We start from the raw sequence: 19,439 nt of genomic DNA, 5'->3' as shown, positions 1-19,439 counted from the left end.
AAAGGTTGGAAAGTTCCTATAACAAAAAAAAGTATAATCTAAAAAAAAAAACGTTGTAGATTTTATCAGCATTTGAATTTATTGATTGTGTTCGTTGAACAGATTTCCAAAATAACATTCAATGAAATCAGTTAAGTATTTCTTACATTTTTTATGTTTTTAAACTGGATTTACATATCACATTTTCATAAAGTCTAATTGTTAAAGGCATTGCCCAATGCTGCAGCATAATTCATAATATTGCAGCATGATACAGCAACCATGTTAAATTCATAAGTCATCCACTTGTCCTCTAGAGCAGCGTTCTCCCACCTGTAGCTCTTATGCCACGATAGCCTGTTGGAGAGCCATAGGTTGGGAACGTTGCTCTAGAGTTAAAGGCGCAATTTTACTATACCTTACTGCATTATTGCATTACCAGAAAATATCAGTCTTCCCTCTATCTGAAACTGAATCTGTCCAAAATTGAACTTGTAGTGTAAACTCGATCTACTCACCTACCTAAATCCTAAATTGCCATTTTTATGAGTGATTCCACTATAGTTCCTAAGCAGGATTCCCGCTGTCTTTGGGGTTATTTTAGACTTAGATCTTTCCTTCACTGCCTATGTATGATCCCTCGCCCGCTCATGTCACCTACACCTCAAAAACATCTTGAGAATTTTACCTTTTCTTACCTTTGACACTGCAAAACTCTTGCTGTTGCTGTGATTTATTCTTGCCTGGACTACTGCAGCTCTCCATTAATCGGTCTCCCTCTTACTAAACTCTCCCCTCTCCAATTTATTCTGAATGCAGCAACCAGAGTCATATTTCTGTCTGGCCCCTACACCGATGCCTCATACTTGTGCCAGTCATTGCACTGGTAGCCCATCCACTACAGAGTTTAATATAAACTTATCACTCTCACCCACAAAGCTCTCCATAATTCTACTTTTCTCGCATTTTTGTTTACCACTTTACCGTGCTCTCTGCTTTCCTAAAGATCTAAGGCTAACATCCTCTATAATCCAAACCTCACTCTCCAATCTCCAAGTCTTCTCCTGAGCTGCGGCCTTTTTCTGGAATGCACTATCCTAGCTCTAAAAGCACACTTATTTAGCCTGGCCTATCATCTCACCTATCTAACTATATACTTCATGCACTCATTGGCACTTTGTATCTTTCCTTATACAGATACTGGCTGATGACTGGTTCATGCATCTTTATTTGAATACCCCTATATATTTATTATAGTCATGGCTGTACCATCCACGACATGCACTTTTTGTGTCCTTACTAGTTTCTATAGATTGTAAGCTTGCAAGCAGGGCCCTCACTACTCTTGTTTGAATTGTTAATTATTGTGTAGTATCTTATATAATTTGTACATATCCCCTCTGATTTGAAAACTGCTGCAGAATAAGCTGGAACTATAGAAATAAAATAATTATTAATTATTATTATTACCCTGGCATGGCGTGGGGGCCTTCTCTATTACCTGTGGAAGCCCTAGTAGGGTACTTTAAAAAGAGATTCTTCAGGCCCCCAAACCCCTTTAATCTTACTACATATCACTAAGAATATCACCAGTACATATTATTTGAAAAATATATAAAAAGACAGATTTCCATTAGAAGCACCAACAGCTTTGTACACTGGACCAAAACTCTAAGGTAATTACAGTATATCAACTGAAAAGAATCAAATTTTGACAAAATTCAAGGTTAAGCATTAGTCTTTCATTTGTAATGAAGAGATAATCAGAAAACCAATCGTTAGAAGACTAGCGCTAATATACTGCGTACTAGTTTAGGTCTTAAAGTCTGTAGTCACTCCATGTAAGTGAAACTGATTCTTTCCTGCATTAGCCATATTTTACTTTGCAATTTTAATCCAGGCTTTATCATTTAAATAGAATCCTGCATAAAGAGGTTTGTTGAAATCAGAATAAAATGTATATAGGTGTTGAACTGAGTCAGACAACTCGTAAAAGGATAGCACCCCATCATCATAATCCAGGTATATTCCAATATCTGGGCTTGATACAGAATTATTCACTTCATCTGATTCATCATCATGATCTGCTGTCAGTTCTTCTTCAGACCATTTCAAGCACCAGGACTTGGGGTTTGACCCAATAAGTGAGTTATCACCCTTTCGCTTCACATTGTTGTAAGTGACACCAACCGTCCAGTCTCCATAATCACTGGTTTGAATTTCCCAGTAATGTTTTCCAGAAGTAATCCTCTTGGTGGATAAAACTTGCTGAGTGATGAATCTCTCAGGGTGATGGGGCCGTGATTTTTCTTGGTCAGTATCGGTGGCCTTTTTCAGATCGTGTGAGAGAGCAATGTAATTGTTTGCTGTATTGACATTCAGGATCAGATCCTTAGAGTCTCCTAGATTAAATTCATACTTTTTCTTCCCTTCAAGAATAACGTCAGACAACTTGCACAAAGCTCTCATCAAGGTCACTGATATTAATTCCACATTCAAATTTTTAGCATAAAATGGAGACTCTTGCTCAAAGTCAGTTTTTATGGCACCATGCTTCAGAAACATCAGTGGATCTGTGATCTTACATACCTCTTCGATGTGACGCTTTTTCCTATACATGTCTTGTATTTGCTTATCCAACTTCTGAATGGCTTCAGAGTAGGATGCTGAAATGCAGATTTCCTGCTTGGTGATTTCTGCAAGGACTTTATTTTCAAGCTCATTTACTTCAGTTCTGATGTCTCCAAAAAGACTGGTGACTCTTTCCTTTAGACCAACGGTTTTTTGCTGGAAGTCGTTTCTGTCTTTTTCTAGGGACCAGAATTTTTTCTCTGCTGCATCTGTTTTTGAAGACAATTGAGGAATGAACTCCTTCAGTCGCGTTTTCGCTTTCTCACTTGCTTCATTCAGCAGTTCTGTTTCATGGTCTTTGTGCTTCCAGTCCATAGTACAGCTGGTACACAGCAACGAAGAATCCCGAACACAAAAATATTTTATGACTTCATTATGGACAGGGCATTTTCTGTCCTCTGGAGAATTATAAGGTTCAATCAAGGTGTGACTTGTGGACTTACTGTGGTTCTTCAGATGAAGTTCACAAAAAGAAGCTTCACAGCGTAGGCAGGTTTTAATCGCAGGAGCTAGAGAAGGTGCACAATATGTACAGAAGATCTTGGTTTCTGCTGGATTCTCATGAGTAGAACGATAATGTTCAACAATATTGCACAACTTCAGGTTCTTCTGCAGCATAGGACGAGTTTTAAACTCTGCTCTGCATTCAGGACAAGAGTAAATTCCAGATACCTTCTGCCTGATCCATACATTCGTAATGCAAACCTCACAGAAGTTATGGCCACAGGTTAGCATTACAGGGTTGGTGTATATGTTAAGGCAGATAGAGCAGCTTAGCTCTTCACTTAGAACAGATGAAGCCATTTTTATCTGAAGGAGAAATGAAACCTGTGACAATTGAGGGTGGAGAAACATTCTACATTAAGAACAAGCTTAACTCTTTACTATCCATGAACTAGAATGAGATATAAATAGCTGTCATTTTACATAAATATGTCAAGTCTGAGCAATGGCAGACAATCATGCCAAATGTCAGACATAAAGATAATGACAATTACACAGTTTTCATGACTGTTTTTGATGGAGTTTTTTTTAACAAAGCCAAAATAAAACATCATGTAGCATATATGGTAAGGGCTTGTAGGTCTCCATTCTCCATCCTGCTGGATGTACACTGTGGACAAGCTTGGGAGTGGGAGGGGAGCACAAGGACAATTTACTGGGTACCTAATTCTATATAGAAGCAAAACTGGGACACAGGTACTATGAGTGCCCCTCTGAAGGCTGGTATGATCAATGAGTAAAGCTACTTTGTCATTTGGACCTCTGTCGCCAGTTCCCATGCAAAGCGTAACAAACTCATTTCGATCTATCATTGACTGCTTGTCCCTTTCAAAATGTAGCAACCAAGATAACAGAGGCTGAGCATCTAAGGAATTATATCCACTGCACTATGCTGTAACAGAGCGCAGGGTGGTAGCCGTAGGCGAGTGTCATGTGTCCGGCACACCAGTACGTTATAGACAATTGTGGGTCCTGGTTGGGTGTTAGTGTTGTGAGGGTCTTGTGCCCGTGCAGGCAGCCAGTAGCCGAATGTATTGGCTGGCCAGGACCACGAATCCCACAGATCAAAGAAGGAGACTTCCATTCAAACAGGGGAACTTTACTGAACTTGAGAAGGGTTATGTACAAGGGATAGCAAGTACACAGTCTTAAGCATGTTTCATTCAGTGCAAGAAGCTTTTTCACAGACATTGTTTCCTTCCACTGTAGTCTACTCCAGTGCCTGTATAGCACACTGCTTCGCCCTACTTCGTCACAGCCTAGCTTGTCGCCACAGTCCTGTTCAGCAAGTTTATCTACACCCATTCAGCAGCTCCGCATACTATCACTATGGACGCCCTAGATCTACAACTCGGGACCCTCACTAGTCCCACAGTCTCAGTCCTCTTTAGGTCTGTACCTTTGGTGTTTATCAAGCTCAGGGTTTCTCGTGACACACCGTCCTATCCTAGGACCCCTTTAAGGTGAAAGGCCACTCTGTCTCTTCAGTCAGTTCCCACCTCCTTCTAGCTGTGGATCACCATTTGCAGCACTGCACACTGGTTGCTCTCCAACTTCTCACTGACTCTATCCAGGAAGTAACCTGCTTTCCCTGGCACTATTCCCTGGCACTGTGGGTTATTCCTAAACATTAACTGTATCATAACTCTCCCTGTCTTTACCAGCTACCTGTGGCTGGGCAAACTACAGCTTCAGACTAACAATGTAAAACATCTCTATACACTAAGCCTATTCCACTCTATTTTATGTCCTAAATCTTAATCTATATCTTACCCTATGCTTATCCTAAATTATCACCTCCTATACAGTACATTTTTTACATTACTACATACATTACATAGGTGTGATGCTCACAGCCCTCCCTGGGAGATGGGGGTTACTCGGAACCAGGTCAGATGTTAGGGGGGTTACAGTCGTGGCCCGGACCCGGCCCGTGCCCAGGGCCGTCACATAAAAGGTTGTATGGGCTTTCAGGGTTGAGTGGCATTTTTCCGACTACGCCACCTACGGTTTCCGGTGATGGGCACCAGCGCCGCTTCAGTCCACTGAGGCCGGTGTTACAGGCAGCTAAGATGGGACGGCTCCCCGCAGGCGGAGCAGGCCTCAGGGCAGTGTGAGGAAGGATGGTGGGTGCAGTGCCGCACAGGAAATAACAGGCTGAAGCGGGGTGTGAAGTCATCCAGGGTTTTTACTCACAGTCAGATGAACTTTAGCTGCAAAGCTTCCCTCTGCTCCTCGCGGCGTGCTGCGGCCATCAGGAAGGGGGTCCAGCACTTTCCAGGTTGATCAGGAGCACCTGTCGAGACCCCTCTGGTGTGTGTGTTCCTCTCCTTGGTGAGTTCTCCCACTAAGTCTTCTCCTGACAGTATGAGTGGTTAGAAGTAAGTGTAAGGCCAGGTCCCTCTGGATAAACGCAGGTAGAGAGGTAGAGGTGGCATATGCCGCTCTGTCCGTATCCCTCCTGGGATCCACTAAGCCTCCGGGCTTTTCTGACAGAGACGTGAAGTAACAAAGTCAGATATCGGGGGCTGGTCACCCCTCTTGCAGCAGGAGTCCCTCTGACTAGGCCAGAATAAGAGTACCGGTGGCGTATGCCGCTCCGTCTGTATCCCCCTGGAATCCTTTTGCCTGTGGAGCTTGTCTCCTCTACTCCCCTCCAGGCCTTCTTAGGTAGGGACCTTGACCGGGTAGAGACAGTGGTTAACTCTAACCCGCTCCTCGTCTCAAGGTCAGAGAACAAGGACCGTGTATCTTCAATCAGCTGCAAGTTCTACCAGAGAGCCACATTCAGTGATGAAGACCACAATCAAAGACCTTGAACCTAAGATGGCCGTTGATTAAATATGAATGAATAAGTGTAACTAAAAGTGTGTCCTCCACCCCCACCCACTACATGGTTCCCCCTATCTTTGGTTCCCCCCATCTCCTCTATCCCGGCCCGGGGCAGCACCCTGGTGCGTATAGGCCCCCTACAGGACAGGAGTGGTGTAGTGTTGAATGGTGAAGTGGTGTCCTGAGAGACGCTCCATCCTTACCTGGAAAAGGAGATACCACACCTCAAACTGAGGTGCAGTACCCCTGTGGCGACTGAACCCTCAGGGGCGCCACCTAGGCAAACATCTTACACTTAACATTATACACAGCACTGATGTCTTCAAGTGGGAGCAGGGCAATATGTCCATCTCCTTACAGTACTCTCCCGCAATTCTCTGCCACTTGTAATTTTGCAAAAGGAGACAGAGACCTGATGGGAGAGCTGTCCTACATTTTAAAAAAGTACCAAAGAAAAACCTACTAACTGTATAATAAATGTTTCACTTATAAACAGTTTTTCAAACTGGAGTTACGGCTAGTTTAATAAAATAGTTAAAAGGGTTGTTCCCTCTCAGAACATCTCAGTCATCCTGTCCCATTCAGTAAGTTTTACGTACCATACCCAGGCCCAGCGCAAGGTCTCCGCAGCTGCTCCCTGTGTCTGTTTATTGGCTGCAACAATAACATCACATCAACAGTACGGCTGCCAATCAGTGACCTCAGTGACTCTGAGCTTGGCATTCCATCAACATGGACAAAAACGCTGAGCTCAGTGATTGGCTTCTAAGCTGTCGATGTGACGTTTGCGCTGCAGTTATGCAGTCAATAACAGTCACAGAGAGAAGTGGTAGAGAATCAGCGCTGGACCCATGGAAGGTGAGTCAAGCACAGTTATTAAAAAAAAACACATTTATTTAACCCCTTCAAAACATCCGCCTTAAAAGTAAGATGCACGTCGGAGTGGGTGTACGGAGCGGGCTCACAGCCTAAGCCTGCCCTGTACCCATCAGATAATGGCTGCATGTCACAGCCAGGATCTGCATCTAACAGCGACTGTAAGGCTAAGTGCCCACGATGCAGAAATGCTCTAGATTTTTCCTGAGCGTTTCTGCATCTCCCTGGCAGAAAAAACGCATGCGGGTTTTACATGCATTTGTCCTGCCAGGGACAAGCGTAATTGAAGCGTTTTGCACATGCGATTTCGCATGTGGGTTGTCAAGCACTTTCCAAGCGATTTTAGCATCACTGGGAAAGTGCTTGACAACTTGGTCACACTATATAAATCCATGCAACTAGCATGGACTTATATAGTGTGACCGTAAAAGAATGGTAAAAAATAAAAAATAAATATTATACTTACCTTCTGATGGCCCCCGGTGTCCTCATCTAATGCGTCCGGTCTCCCCGGTGCCTCACGGTTGTGTAAAAGGACCTGCCATGACTTAATTTAGTCATGTGACCCGTCACATGACTAAATGACGCCATGGCAGGTCCTTTTAGACCATCGGGAGCTGCCGGGAAGCCAGGACAGATCACTGAGGAGACCGGGGGCCATCAGAAGGTAAGTATAATGTATTTGTTTTTATTTTAATTCTTCTTTTTTACAGGTACTATGGTACCTGGGTCTGGAGCAGAGTCTCCTCTTCTCCAAACCCGGGTACCATCCGCACATTGAATCACTTAATATCCGCATGTGCACATGTAGTGATGCGGATATTATGCGATTCAATGCAAGTCAATGGCGGCGAAAACGCAGCGATTCCCCAAAATAATTGGTAGTGCTGCGGATTTTTCCAATTTATCATTGGGGAACATGGCAGACCTTCTACCAAGCGTTTTTTAAGTGTTTCTGCAGCGTAATTGCCGCTGCGGAATCGCTTAAAAATGCATAGTGGGCACACAGCCTTAGCCAGTTAAATTCTGTGTTCAATGTCTGACAGCATGGGTGCGACTGCATGGGTGCATGTCCTATGTGATCGCACAGCGTGACTTGATTGTGGTACGTCAGTGGGTTGCTATAGCAGCCAGGGGTCTGTGGAAGACCCCCATGCTTGCCATGGCAAAGCATGAGCGGGAAAAAAATTAAAATTAAGTGTAGCGTTTTAAATACCCAATAAAAAATCTGGGGACCCGTGCTAAGATCAAGTGATCCATGCTAAGGTCAACTGAAAAGTGGGGATTCTCCTTCATCAGAAAAAGACTAAAAAAAACAGAATTAATATATAGGTAGATATATGACTCGAAATCGATGCCAAGTTCATGTGGGTGATCCATGGGAGGAGCTGGGAATAAGATATCTGTGAGGGGTGCAGGATGGTAGTAGTGACGAGGGGCTGTTGTTGCTGTGTATCCGCACCCTGACTGCCCACAAATAAAAGATAATGTCCGATTTGTCTTGTCGTTTGCGCATAGTGCACAACACTCACAGTTTTCCGGAGAATCTCCATTTTCTTCAGGAGTCCAGAAGTTGAAGGCAAGCAATCACTTCCATAATTAGTCTCTTTTTAATAAAAAAACAACAACTTTACTTAACTCATGCTGCCTTTCAGTTTTGGTCACAGATACAGTCTTTTGGGACATCACCATTACAGTTTCAGTTCTCTCTTCTGTCCCTACTTGTTCTATCCTCTCATCCATCCTCAGAGTTTCCCCAGTACCGCAGCTTTCCAGAACACGGTCCTACTCTCCTCAGGTATGTCCCCGTCCGTTCTACCCTCCTTGGGAGTAGTGAAGGCTGGCTCCATCAGTCCTACTACAGGCCGTAGAACTCGTACGTTTAGGGAAGTTTCCTCAGGGTTGTCCCCCTTCTCATTCCCCAAGCTGCCTAACTCTTTTTCTACCTCTTCCTCCTTCTGTATCTCTGCTGACCTTCAGTCCCCAGGGCCCTGAGCTCTTCCTCTGTCTTTCTCCAACATTCCTCCAGCACAAATTTTAACATTACAATCCCTGACTAACTAAAAACCGTTGCTCCTCTCTGGCCCAAGCTCCTCCCACTTTTTAACTGGACCAGTCACCAACTCGCATTTGTTTGCTGGGCAAACTTCCCCTTTGCATCCCTACTGCAGTCACTAAACCTCCTATGTCCAAAACTATGCCTTATCTCTTATACATTAATAGGCCCACCACTGCATATCAGCCCTAATGTTTCTATCTATCACTAACTAAACCCTAAACTGTATCATATGCTTTCCCCATACACTACACATGAATAACATTATACATGAATCACAATACAGTACATTTACTTTGTACATTAGTGCCTATGAAACAATGCAGATTCATATATTAACCCCTTAACAACATTAGACGTACTAATACGCGTCTGTGCCCTGGGACTTAAGAGCCAGACCCGTATTAGTACGTCATCGCGATCGCGCGCGCACACAGGCTGTGCGGGCACGATCGCCGCCGGGTGTCAGCTGATTGTCACAGCTGACACCCAGGGCTATGTGCAGGGAGCGGTCCCGCACCGCTCCCGGCACATTAACCCCCGCAATGCTGTGATCGCAGTCGATCGCAGCATTGCGGTGGCAAGGGGAGGTGATCGCAGATACTCACCTCCTCTTCCGGCCTCCAGCGCTGTCTGCCGTGGCTTCCAGGATGTTGTCATGACGACCCGATGTCATCATGACAACATCCAGGTCACCAGACAGCAGGAAGATTTTTTGGACATGCGCAGTGCATCTCCAAACTATCTTCTCCCTGTCCAGCGCTGACAGCCTGCATGGCACAGGGATGGTGCTGCATTCCTGTGCCATGCAGGCGATCAGAATAAAAAAAGTGAAAGTCCCATAGTGGAACAAAGTAAAAAAGTATAAAAACTGTCAGAAAGTGAAAAAATAAAATAAAAAAAAATTGTAAAAATATTTAAAAAAAAAAATAAAAAAAATAATCCACCAAAAATAAAAATATAATGTACCCATCAATAAATATTATTATAAAAAAAACAAAAAAAAAACAATAAAAGTACACATATTTGGTATCGCCGCGTCTGAAATGACCTGACCTATAAAACTGTCCCACTAGTTAACCCCTTCAGTGAACACAGTAAAAAATAAAAATAAAAAACGAAGCAAAAAACAATGCTTTATCACCATACCGCCAAACAAAAAATGGAATAACACGCGATCAAAAAGACGAATATAAATAAATATGGTACCGCTGAAAACGTCATCTCGTCCCGCAAAAAACAAACTGCCATACAGCTCCATCAGCTGAAAAATAAAAAAGTTATAGCTCTCAGAATAAAGTTATGCTAAAAAATAATTTTTTCTATAAAATTGCTTTTATTATGTAAAAGTGCAAAACATAGAAAAACGATATAAATGTGGTACCGCTGTAAACGTACTGACCCGAAGAATAAAGCTGCCTTATCAATTTTACCACACGTGGAACAGAATAAAAAAAAAAAAAAAAAAAACAATTCCTGAATTGTTGGTTTTTGTTTATTCTGCCTCCCAAAAATCGGAATAGAAAGCGATCAAAAAATGTCACGTGCCTGAAAATGGCACCAATAACAGCGTCAACTCATCCCGCAAAAAACAAACCATCACATGACTGTCTGCCAAAATCTGGAAAAATTATAGCTCTCAAAACGTGGCGATGCAAAAACTAGATTTTACAAAAAATGCGTCTTTTAGTGTGTGACAGGTGTCAGTCATAAAAACCCCATATGATTCTGGTATCGCTGTAATCGCACCGACCCGAAGAATAAGGTTGTCTAATCACTTATACCGCACGAGGAACGGCGTAAAAAATAAACTCTCGGGTTAGGGTTGGGCTAGGGTTAGGGCTAGGGTAAGGGCTGGGTTTGGGGTTAGGGTTGTGATGGGGTTGGGATTTTTTTCAAAAGTAAGGAAAAAAGATGACGATATGGCGACTAGTGTTGAGCGCAAGTGCCCGCTACTTGAGTTTGCTTCGGGTGCTCTAGTATGCATTGAGTATCGTGGGTATTTGAGTGACATGCTCGAGTCTCCGCCCCATATGCTTCGCGGCCAAAAAAACTTTGCGGGGATTGCCTGCCATGCACGAGCAATCCCCGCATGTTTTTTTTTGGGTGTCTAATAACCGTGAAACATACGGGGCGGGGACTCGAGCATGTCACTTGAGCACACGCAGTACATGGTGCATACCTGAGTACCCAATGCAAACTCAAGTAGCGAGCACTTGTGCTCAAGACTAATGACAACTTATTCAATATGATGACCTAATGTTATCAAATTCTGTGTCGTACCTCTGGGTTCAAAATGTTCACTATACCCCTTAATAAAATACTTGAGGGGTATAGTTTCCAAAATGGGGTCACTTGTGGGGGAGCTCCACTGTTTAGGCACATCAGGGGCTCTCCAAACGCGACATGGTGTCTGCTAACAAATTGAATGGAAAATCGGCTCAAATTGTTAGCGGACGCCATGTTGCGTTTGGAGAGCCCCTGCGTGCCTAAACATTGGAGCTCCCCCACAAGTGACCCCTTTTTGGAAACTAGACCCCCCAAGGCACCTATCTAGATGCATAGTGAGCACTTGGAACCCCTAGATGCTTCACAAATTGATTCGTAAAAATGAAAAAGTATTTTTTTTCCACTTTTTCATTTTTACGAATCAATTTGTGAAGCACTTGGGGCTCCAAGTGCTCACTATGCATCTAGATAGGTGCCTTGGGTGGTCTAGTTTCCAAAATAAGGTCACTTGTGGGGGAGCTCCAATGTTTAGGCACACAGGAGCTCTCCAAACGCGACATGGTGTCCGCTAACATATTGGAACCATGTTGCGTTTGGAGAGCCCCTGTGTGCCTAAACATTGGAACTCCCCCACAAGTGACCCCATTTTGGAAACTAGACCACCCAAGGCACCTATATAGATGCATAGTGAGCACTTGGAACCCCCAGGTGCTTCACAAATTGATTCGTAAAAATTAAAAAGTGAAAAAAAAAAACACTTTTTCATTTTTACGAATCAATTTGTGAAGCACCTGGGGGTTCCAAGTGCTCACTATGCATCTAGATAGGTGCCTTGGGGGGTCTAGTTTCCAAAATGGGGTCACTTGTGGGGGAGCTCCAATGTTTAGGCACACAGGGGCTCTCCAAACGCAACATGGTGTCCGCTAACAATTTGAGCCGATTTTCCATTCAATTTGTTAGCGAACACCATGTTGCATTTGGAGAGCCCCTGCGTGCCTAAACATTGGAGCTCCCCCACAAGTGACCCCATTTTGGAAACTAGACCCCCCAAGGCACCTATCTAGATGCATAGTGAGCACTTGGAACCCCCAGGTGCTTCACAAATTGATTCGTAAAAATGAAAAAGTGGAAAAAAAAATGCTTTTTCATTTTTCTTGGGAGTCCCCTCCCATTCTCCATTGACTCACAGCAATCAATGGGGTTTCTTTTTCTTCCATTGCGCCCACCGGGGACAGGCACCACTCATGATGGGTGGTCTTCTGGGCACAGGCCACTGCACAGGCCAGACAGATTTTCGCGCCATTTTAAGATTAGAGAATCCACGATGGGCGGAGGTATCACCAGCCTCTGCGCCATCATCCGCCATTTTAGAATTTTCAACGGCCGCCATTTTTGGACTTCTAGCGGCCGCCATTTTAACTGTTTCAGGGGTTCCTCCGTTCTCTCTATGCAAGGACTCTGAATCCTGCCGACTGCGCAAATTTTGTGAGGGGTGCAGGGTGGTAGTAGTGATGAGGGGCTGTTGCTGCTGTGTATCTGACGCGCCCCCTGGGCCAGTGTTGTTGGGGATACCCGGAGCCGGATCAGATGGGGGTTGTAGTCTCCGAGTGGCTGTGACCCGGTCCGTGCCCAGGGTGTCAAGCTCAGTGTGTGGCAGTCCTTACTGATGTTACTAAAGTTCTTTATGTCGACTACGCCACCCGTTGAATTGCGGTCACTACGGCCGCCGCTGCAGCAGGGTCCGCTGAGGCTGATGGTGTTTGTGCAGCCCAGGTAGTATAACCCCCAACGGGAGGGGTATAGCCTCAGGGGGTCAGGTGCAGAGGATGGTGGTTGTGGAGGTGCAGTGAGGATGGTAATGAGAGTCAGAGTCGGGCTGTGCAGTTCAGGGTTTGTTTACTTACTGCTGTTCTTGTACCGGTCACTCCGGCCTTAAGTGACCACCCGAGCCGTGCTGCGTCCACCAGGTCCTGGACTCGGCCAACCCCCAAGTAGTTCTGGAGCGTGGTTCTGAGCTCCCTTTCTGTCCTGTCCTCTTCTCTGGCCTTCCCCACCAGGGATCCACCTATGTCCGGCTCCCTCGGGCCTCTTGGTGGTAAACCCTTGTCTCTGGGTTCCCTGACCCTATTCGTGGTCTGCCTTCCGGGTGGATATAGTGGGTGATCGTGGCAGATCGATCCTGCCCACGACCTCCGGTTCCTGGCTAAGGCGTGCTGTAGCCTCTGCCAGCTTGGGATCCGGTACCCTGTTGCCAACTCTTCACCCTCTGGTCTAATTTGGGCTCTTGGAGTTCCTTCTTTCTCCCCCTCTGGGTCTTTCAAACTCCTCTCTCACTCTTGGCCTTGGGGCTGCTCTGCTCCTCTGCTTTCCTCCACTGCTCTGCAAAAGACTGACAGACTGACCAGCCTTCTACAAAAGACTCCTCTGCAAAGACCCTGTCCTAAGATGGTGCCCACCTTATATACTCCCTCTATGTGTGAGCTCAGGTGACCAGCACCCAATGAGCTCCTAGCACTACCCAGACTGCTCCCCCTATCTGCCCCTACACTACTGGGATGTTCCACCCCCCTCCCACTCCAGCCAGGAACAGACACTGTTGTACCTGCACATTTCTCTAGTGGGAGTACCATCGGTCTGTTCCCCGGAAATGGGATGTGTGTAGTGCATGCAGCTAACTGAGCTCAGTTCCACACTCCATCCTTACCCGGGAGTGGAATACCACACCTCTGGCTTGAGGTGTAATACCCCTGTAGCAGCCGAATCCTCAGGGTGCTACATATCCTCACCCGGACTGCCCACAAATAAAAGATAATGTCCGATTTGTCTTGTGGTTTGCGTGTAGTGCACAACACTCACAGTTTTCCGGAGAATCTTCATTTTCTTCAGGAGTCCAGAAGTTGAAGGCAAGCAGCCACTTCCATAATCAGTCTTTTTTTATAAAAAAAACAACTTTACTTAACTCTTGCCGCCGTTCAGTTTTGGTCACAGATACAGTCTTTTGGGACATCACCATTACAGTTTCAGTTCTCTCTTCTGTCCCTTCCTGTTCTATCCTCTCATCCATCATCAGAGTTAGTTTCTCCTGTACCGAAGCTTTCCAGAAAACGGTCCTACTCTCAACAGGTATGTTCCCGTCTGTTCTACCCTCCTTGGGAGTAGTGAAGGCTGGCTCCATCAGTCCTTCTACAGGCTGTAGACCTCGGACATTTAGGGAAGTTTCCTCAGAGTTGTCCGCTTTCTCATTCCCCAAGCTGCCTAACTCTTTTTCTACCCCTTTCTCCTTCTGTATCTCTGCTGACCTTCAGCCCCCAGGGCCCTGAACTCTTCCTCTGTCTTTCTCCAGCGTTCCTTCAGCACAAACTTTAACGTTACAACCTACAACTACATCTCTGACCCAAGCTCCTCCCACTTATTAACTGGACCAATCACCAACTCGCATTTGTTTGCTGGGCATGCTTCCCTGTTGCTACCCTACTGCAGTCACTAAACCTCCTATGTCTTAAACTATGCCTTATCTCTTATACACTAATAGGCCCACCATTGCCTATCAGCCCTAATGTTTCTATCTATCACTAACTAAACCCTAAACTGTATCATATGCTTTCCCCATACACTATACATGAATAACATTATACATGAATCACAATACAGTACATTAACTGTGTACATTAGTGCCTATGAAACAATGCAGATAATAAAAACATGTACTTGGTGCAAACACTGTTTAGAGAGGGAGAGGCATATGACAGCCCCTGTCACACCCTTACATATCAACAAAATGCTGAAAGGGTTACTCCAGAAAGATAAAAAATTATGGCCATTGTTGTCGCCACATAATGTGAGACGTTCTGAGACATTGTGCCTGTTCCAAATTAAATTGCAAAATTCAAATACGTGCACGGAAGAACTACATCTGATACATTGAGCATCAGGGCAGATCTGTCTTTTATTACACAATCGGTCACTTATATAGCTTATTAATAGTCATACATGGTAACAATATAATTGGCTCAGCTTATCTCTACATATGTGCTGATATTAGCATTTATACATCTCATTGCCTAAAGGTAATTCTGTCTACACCCAGCTTTTGGATTTTAGGGATCTCTCACTTTCTACTTTCATTTCTGTTTTCTCTAAGTCTTTAGACAAAGACATTCCTGAGGGACATCTTATCTCACATACACATACTGACTCAAACTCCATTTTGGTAAGCAGAAGAGACACGTACAAAAATCAAAATGGAGTCAGGATAGATAAAGTATAACTCCTGCTCTCACAGCCATGCCTTCATAAGCTATAAAGATAGCATCTATAGTGCTGTTTCCCATCCTGAAACTACTTGCAATTCCGAGTGACAGTGGATCCAGTCCTCCGTGTCCCCCTCTCACTTCTGGGACATCACGTCACATCACAGATCAGGGAGCATGACCTGCTCCTGGCTTCTATTAGTCGCCAGCCCCCTGATAACATTTGCTTCTATGCACTCAAAGATTAGGGGGCATGTCAGGGGCATGGCCTACTCCCCGCTAGTAGCTGCCAGGCCCCTAATATGTCCTTCTATTCACTCCAAGTGTCTGGCCAGCCCCTGCCAAGCAGCAGTAAATCTATTTAGATTCTGCTTGCTCTCCACTGGGAATCTATGCCTGTACACCCTTTCCACATTCCTGGATATGTAATAAAGAAGCTGAAAATACATGCTGCGAACCTCTGCTGTGCAAGCCATGCAGGGCGTAAGGTATACTGTCAAGGGTCAGGCAGGGAGCACAGGCAGAGGTCTCAGAAAATGGTGACTTTTTTTTTTTTTAGCAAAAAACTTTTGATTTTTTTTCAACACTTAAATAAAAAAGAATCTATACATGTTTGGTGCCTCATAATGACCTGGAAAATAATAATGGCAGGTCAGTTTTTGCATTCAGTGAACGTGGTAAAAAAAAAAAAACACACAACAACTGCGGTATTGCACTTTTTTTGCAAATTCACCGCACTTGGAATTTTTTTCCCATTTTCCAGTACATGATATGGTAAAACCAGTGATGTCGTTCAAAAGTACAACTTGTCCTGCAAAAAATAAGCCCTCACATGGCCATGTTGACTGAAAAATAAAAAAGTTATGGCTCTGGGAACAAGGGGAGCAAAAAACGAAAACGCATAAACTTAAAATGGCCCGGGGCTAAAGGGATTAAAATAGTCCTGATAATAATGTCATTAAATATGCATGTACACTAATAGTACAAAATACAGTGGGTTGTATGGAACATATGTGAGGATCCCGGTTTTTCCACTTCAAATGACCACTGTCTCAAAAGACTGCTGGTTCAAGGGATTAACCCCTTTACCCACTAAACCTGTTTTAACCTTCATGACCAAGCCAAATTTTACAATTCTGGCCAGTGTCACTTTATGTGGTACAGGAAAAAGATATATCTTTGTACTGTGTTAGACAGTAGATCGAAAAATATTAAGATTTGAGTGTCCTCAGTGGTTGATACCATTTAATGGCTAACTAAAAAGATGGTAACAAATTGCAAGCTTTCTAGACTACTCAGGCCTCTTCATCAGGCAGAGAATAACGCAAAATCTGAAGAATCACATATTTATGCACAACAGGGCACAAGAATAATGCAATAGATGAAACAAGTGACATGAAGCAGAACTATGAGTATGGGAGGGGGAGAAAGTTGTGGCCATAAATATTGGAGAAGTTCATAGATAAGGAGTGTGAAAGTTTATTGTCCTGTGATTGAGGTCTGGTCCAGGGTTGTGATGCCTCCACAGGTCTGAGTAGCACATTCCTTAGTTGATGTAGAATGACATAAATTCATGCGACACATTCATTCCTGCACTGAGTGTGTTAAAGGTTGTCATGAGTTTGCATTCCCAAATATTTCTGTCTCTCTGAGATTACCTTTTAATACCAGTAACTTTTACCTTTATTTCCATGATGTTGTGATCAGGGATACAAAAATGTTTGGTCACTGGTAGATCTATTCATTTATCTTTTATTGTGTGGCGATGAGAATTCATCCTTGTTCTAAGTTTTTTGTCTTGTCTCCCCAACATACAGACTCCCAGCTGGAAATTTGGTACATATAATGAAGTACCAAAATCACATTTATGAAGCTTGTTAACACTTCAGGTGCTTCACAGGAATTAATGGAATGTGAAAGGAAAAAATAAACATTTAACTTTTTCCCCAAAAATGTTATTTAGACCCAATTTTTTTACTTTCACAAGGGTAACAGGAAAAATTTGATAACAAAATTTATTGTGCAATTTCTCCTGAGCACGCCGATATCCCATATGTGGGGGAAAACTAATGTTTTGGTGAACGGCAGGGCTTAAAAGGAAAGGAGCGCCATTTGACTTTTTGAATGTAAAATTTGCTGTAATAATTAGCTGCCGCCATGTCGCATTTGAAGAGACCCCTCAGGGAAATTATCTAGATGTGTGGTGAGCACCTTGAACCCCAAGGTGCTTCACAGAAGTTTATAACTTTGAGCCTTGAAAATAAAGAAATCACATTTTTCCACAAAAATGTTTTTTTTTTAGCCCCAAATTTTGCATTTTCACTACGGTAACAGGAGAAATTGCACTACACAATTTGTTGTGCAATTTCTTCTGAGTACGCTGATACACAATATGTAGAGGAAAACTACTATTTGGGCACATGACAGGGTTCGGAAGGGAAGGAGCGCCATTTGACTTTTTGAATGCAAAATATGCTGGAATAATTAGCAGACATCATGTCGCGTTTGGAGAGCCCCTGATGTGCCTAAACAGGAGAAACCCCCCACAAGTGACACCATTTTGGAAACTAGACCCCACCTCAGGGAAATTATCTAGATGTATGGTGAGCACCTTGAACCCCCACGTGCTTCACAGAAGTTTATAACGTAGAGCTGTGAAAATAAGAAAAAAATCACATTTTTCCCCAAAAATGTTATTTTAGCACCAAACTTTTTATTTTCACAAGGGTAACAGGAAAAAAGGACACAAAAATTTGTTGTGTAATTTCTCCTGAGTACGCAGATACCCCATATGTAGGGGAAAAATCCTGTTTGGGCACAAGGCAGGGCTCAGAAAGGAAGGAGTTACATTTTGGAACGCAGACTTTGATGGAATGGTCTGCGGGTGTCATGTCGCGTCTGAAGAGCCCCTGTTGTGCCTAAACAGTGTAAAACCCCACAAGTGACACCATTATGGAAACTAGACCCCTCAGGGAGCTTATCTAGATGTGTGATGAGCACCTTGAACCCCTGGGTGCTTCACAGAAGTTTATAACATTGAGCTGTGAAAATAAAAATAAAAAAATCACATTTTTCCCACAAAAATATTCTTTCAGCCCCATATTTTTTCATTTTCACGAAAATAGCAGGAGACAATGGACCCCAAAATTTGTTGTGCGATTTATCCTGAGTACGTCGATACCCCATGTGTGGTCGAAAACAATTTTGAGGCACTTGGAGAAAGAGGTAGTTTTTTCATCACAACTGTCCAGGTAAAATCAAATAACTTTTATTGAAAAAAGTTAAAACATGGTTAAAAAAGAAGACACCTCATGGACTGATGCGTTTCTGGCGTACTGGGATGCCCATAATCAAAGGATATCACATTGAGGTAATCACAAGATATATAAAGAATAGATACATTAAACCAATCACTATTGTGTGGATTAGTAATTATAATAACCATCAGGTGTGTTTGCCTCAAAAGAAACTGTGGTTTCCAATGTAGTTAACCCCATTAATGCTGTACGTGTGTGTGTAACACGGGTACTTTAGATGCAGCCAATACAGGGTTAATGTAACATACCAGGCGGCGTCCTTGCATAGTGGTCCATCTCCCACTGTGCAAGAGCGCGCACTTGATCTCCAATCCAGAATGTCTCTCTGGCTTCCCTCCATGCTGTCTGTTTGCTTCTCTTTCTGCTGCTTAAGGGCGGCGCCCGATCACTTCCTGCTTTTTGTACCTACTGCAGGCACACCCCTTGTGCATCCTCAGCCTATTGCTGTCTGTCACCTGGTATTTAAACCAGCTGCTCCAATTAACCCATGCCTGAGCATTGTGTTTCATTCAGTGTGCTCTCTCACTCTGAATGTGCCAGGTCCCCTTCTGTGTTTGCTTGTCTGCCTATCCTGGAGGCTGTATTTCCAGGCCTGTCTGAACACGCTCCTTGCCTGTTCATTTCGCCTTCTAGGGGCCGCATACCTAGACCCGCTCCTGTATCTAGTATGTCCTGTCTGAACACGCTCCTAGCCTGTTCCTCCCGCCTTCTAGGGGCTGCATACCTAGACCCGTTCCTGTATCTTGCCTGTTCCTGTCTGAACAC

General features: G+C 43.9%; 2 protein-coding genes across 3 annotated transcripts in view; one reads left to right on the top strand and one right to left on the bottom strand.

Annotated features, from left to right (window-relative positions):
- Positions 1-19,439, top strand: part of LOC141252837 (uncharacterized) — a 165,931-nt gene that overhangs the window by 119,337 nt on the left and 27,155 nt on the right. The gene's annotated exons all lie outside the window — the stretch shown is intronic.
- LOC141218094 (E3 ubiquitin/ISG15 ligase TRIM25-like) lies at positions 54-4,717 on the bottom strand. 2 transcript variants are annotated; one of them, XM_073665882.1, is made up of 2 exons: positions 4,614-4,717; positions 54-3,420 (listed from the first exon to the last, which is right to left on the bottom strand). In XM_073665882.1, the coding sequence occupies exon 2, from the start codon at positions 3,412-3,414 to the stop codon at positions 1,858-1,860; it is 1,557 nt and encodes a 518-aa protein (XP_073521983.1). In that variant the 5' UTR covers positions 3,415-3,420; positions 4,614-4,717; the 3' UTR covers positions 54-1,857. The 2 variants fall into 2 exon arrangements, with proteins under 2 accessions (XP_073521983.1, XP_073521982.1); XM_073665881.1 differs by having other exon boundaries at positions 4,514-4,703.

Source organism: Phyllobates terribilis, unplaced genomic scaffold, assembly GCF_046119375.1.
Source record: "Phyllobates terribilis strain yellow unplaced genomic scaffold, ASM4611937v1 Scaffold_2__4_contigs__length_985480577, whole genome shotgun sequence".
NCBI lineage: Eukaryota > Metazoa > Chordata > Amphibia > Anura > Dendrobatidae > Phyllobates > Phyllobates terribilis.
The sequence above is the reverse complement of the archived record's forward strand: the minus strand, read 5'-3'. Positions and strand labels throughout refer to the sequence as shown.

Excerpts from the sequence above, each read along its gene's own strand:
- LOC141218094 (XM_073665882.1), bottom strand. The coding sequence starts at position 3,414 with ATGGCTTCATCTGTTCTAAGTGAAGAGCTAAGCTGCTCTATCTGCCTT.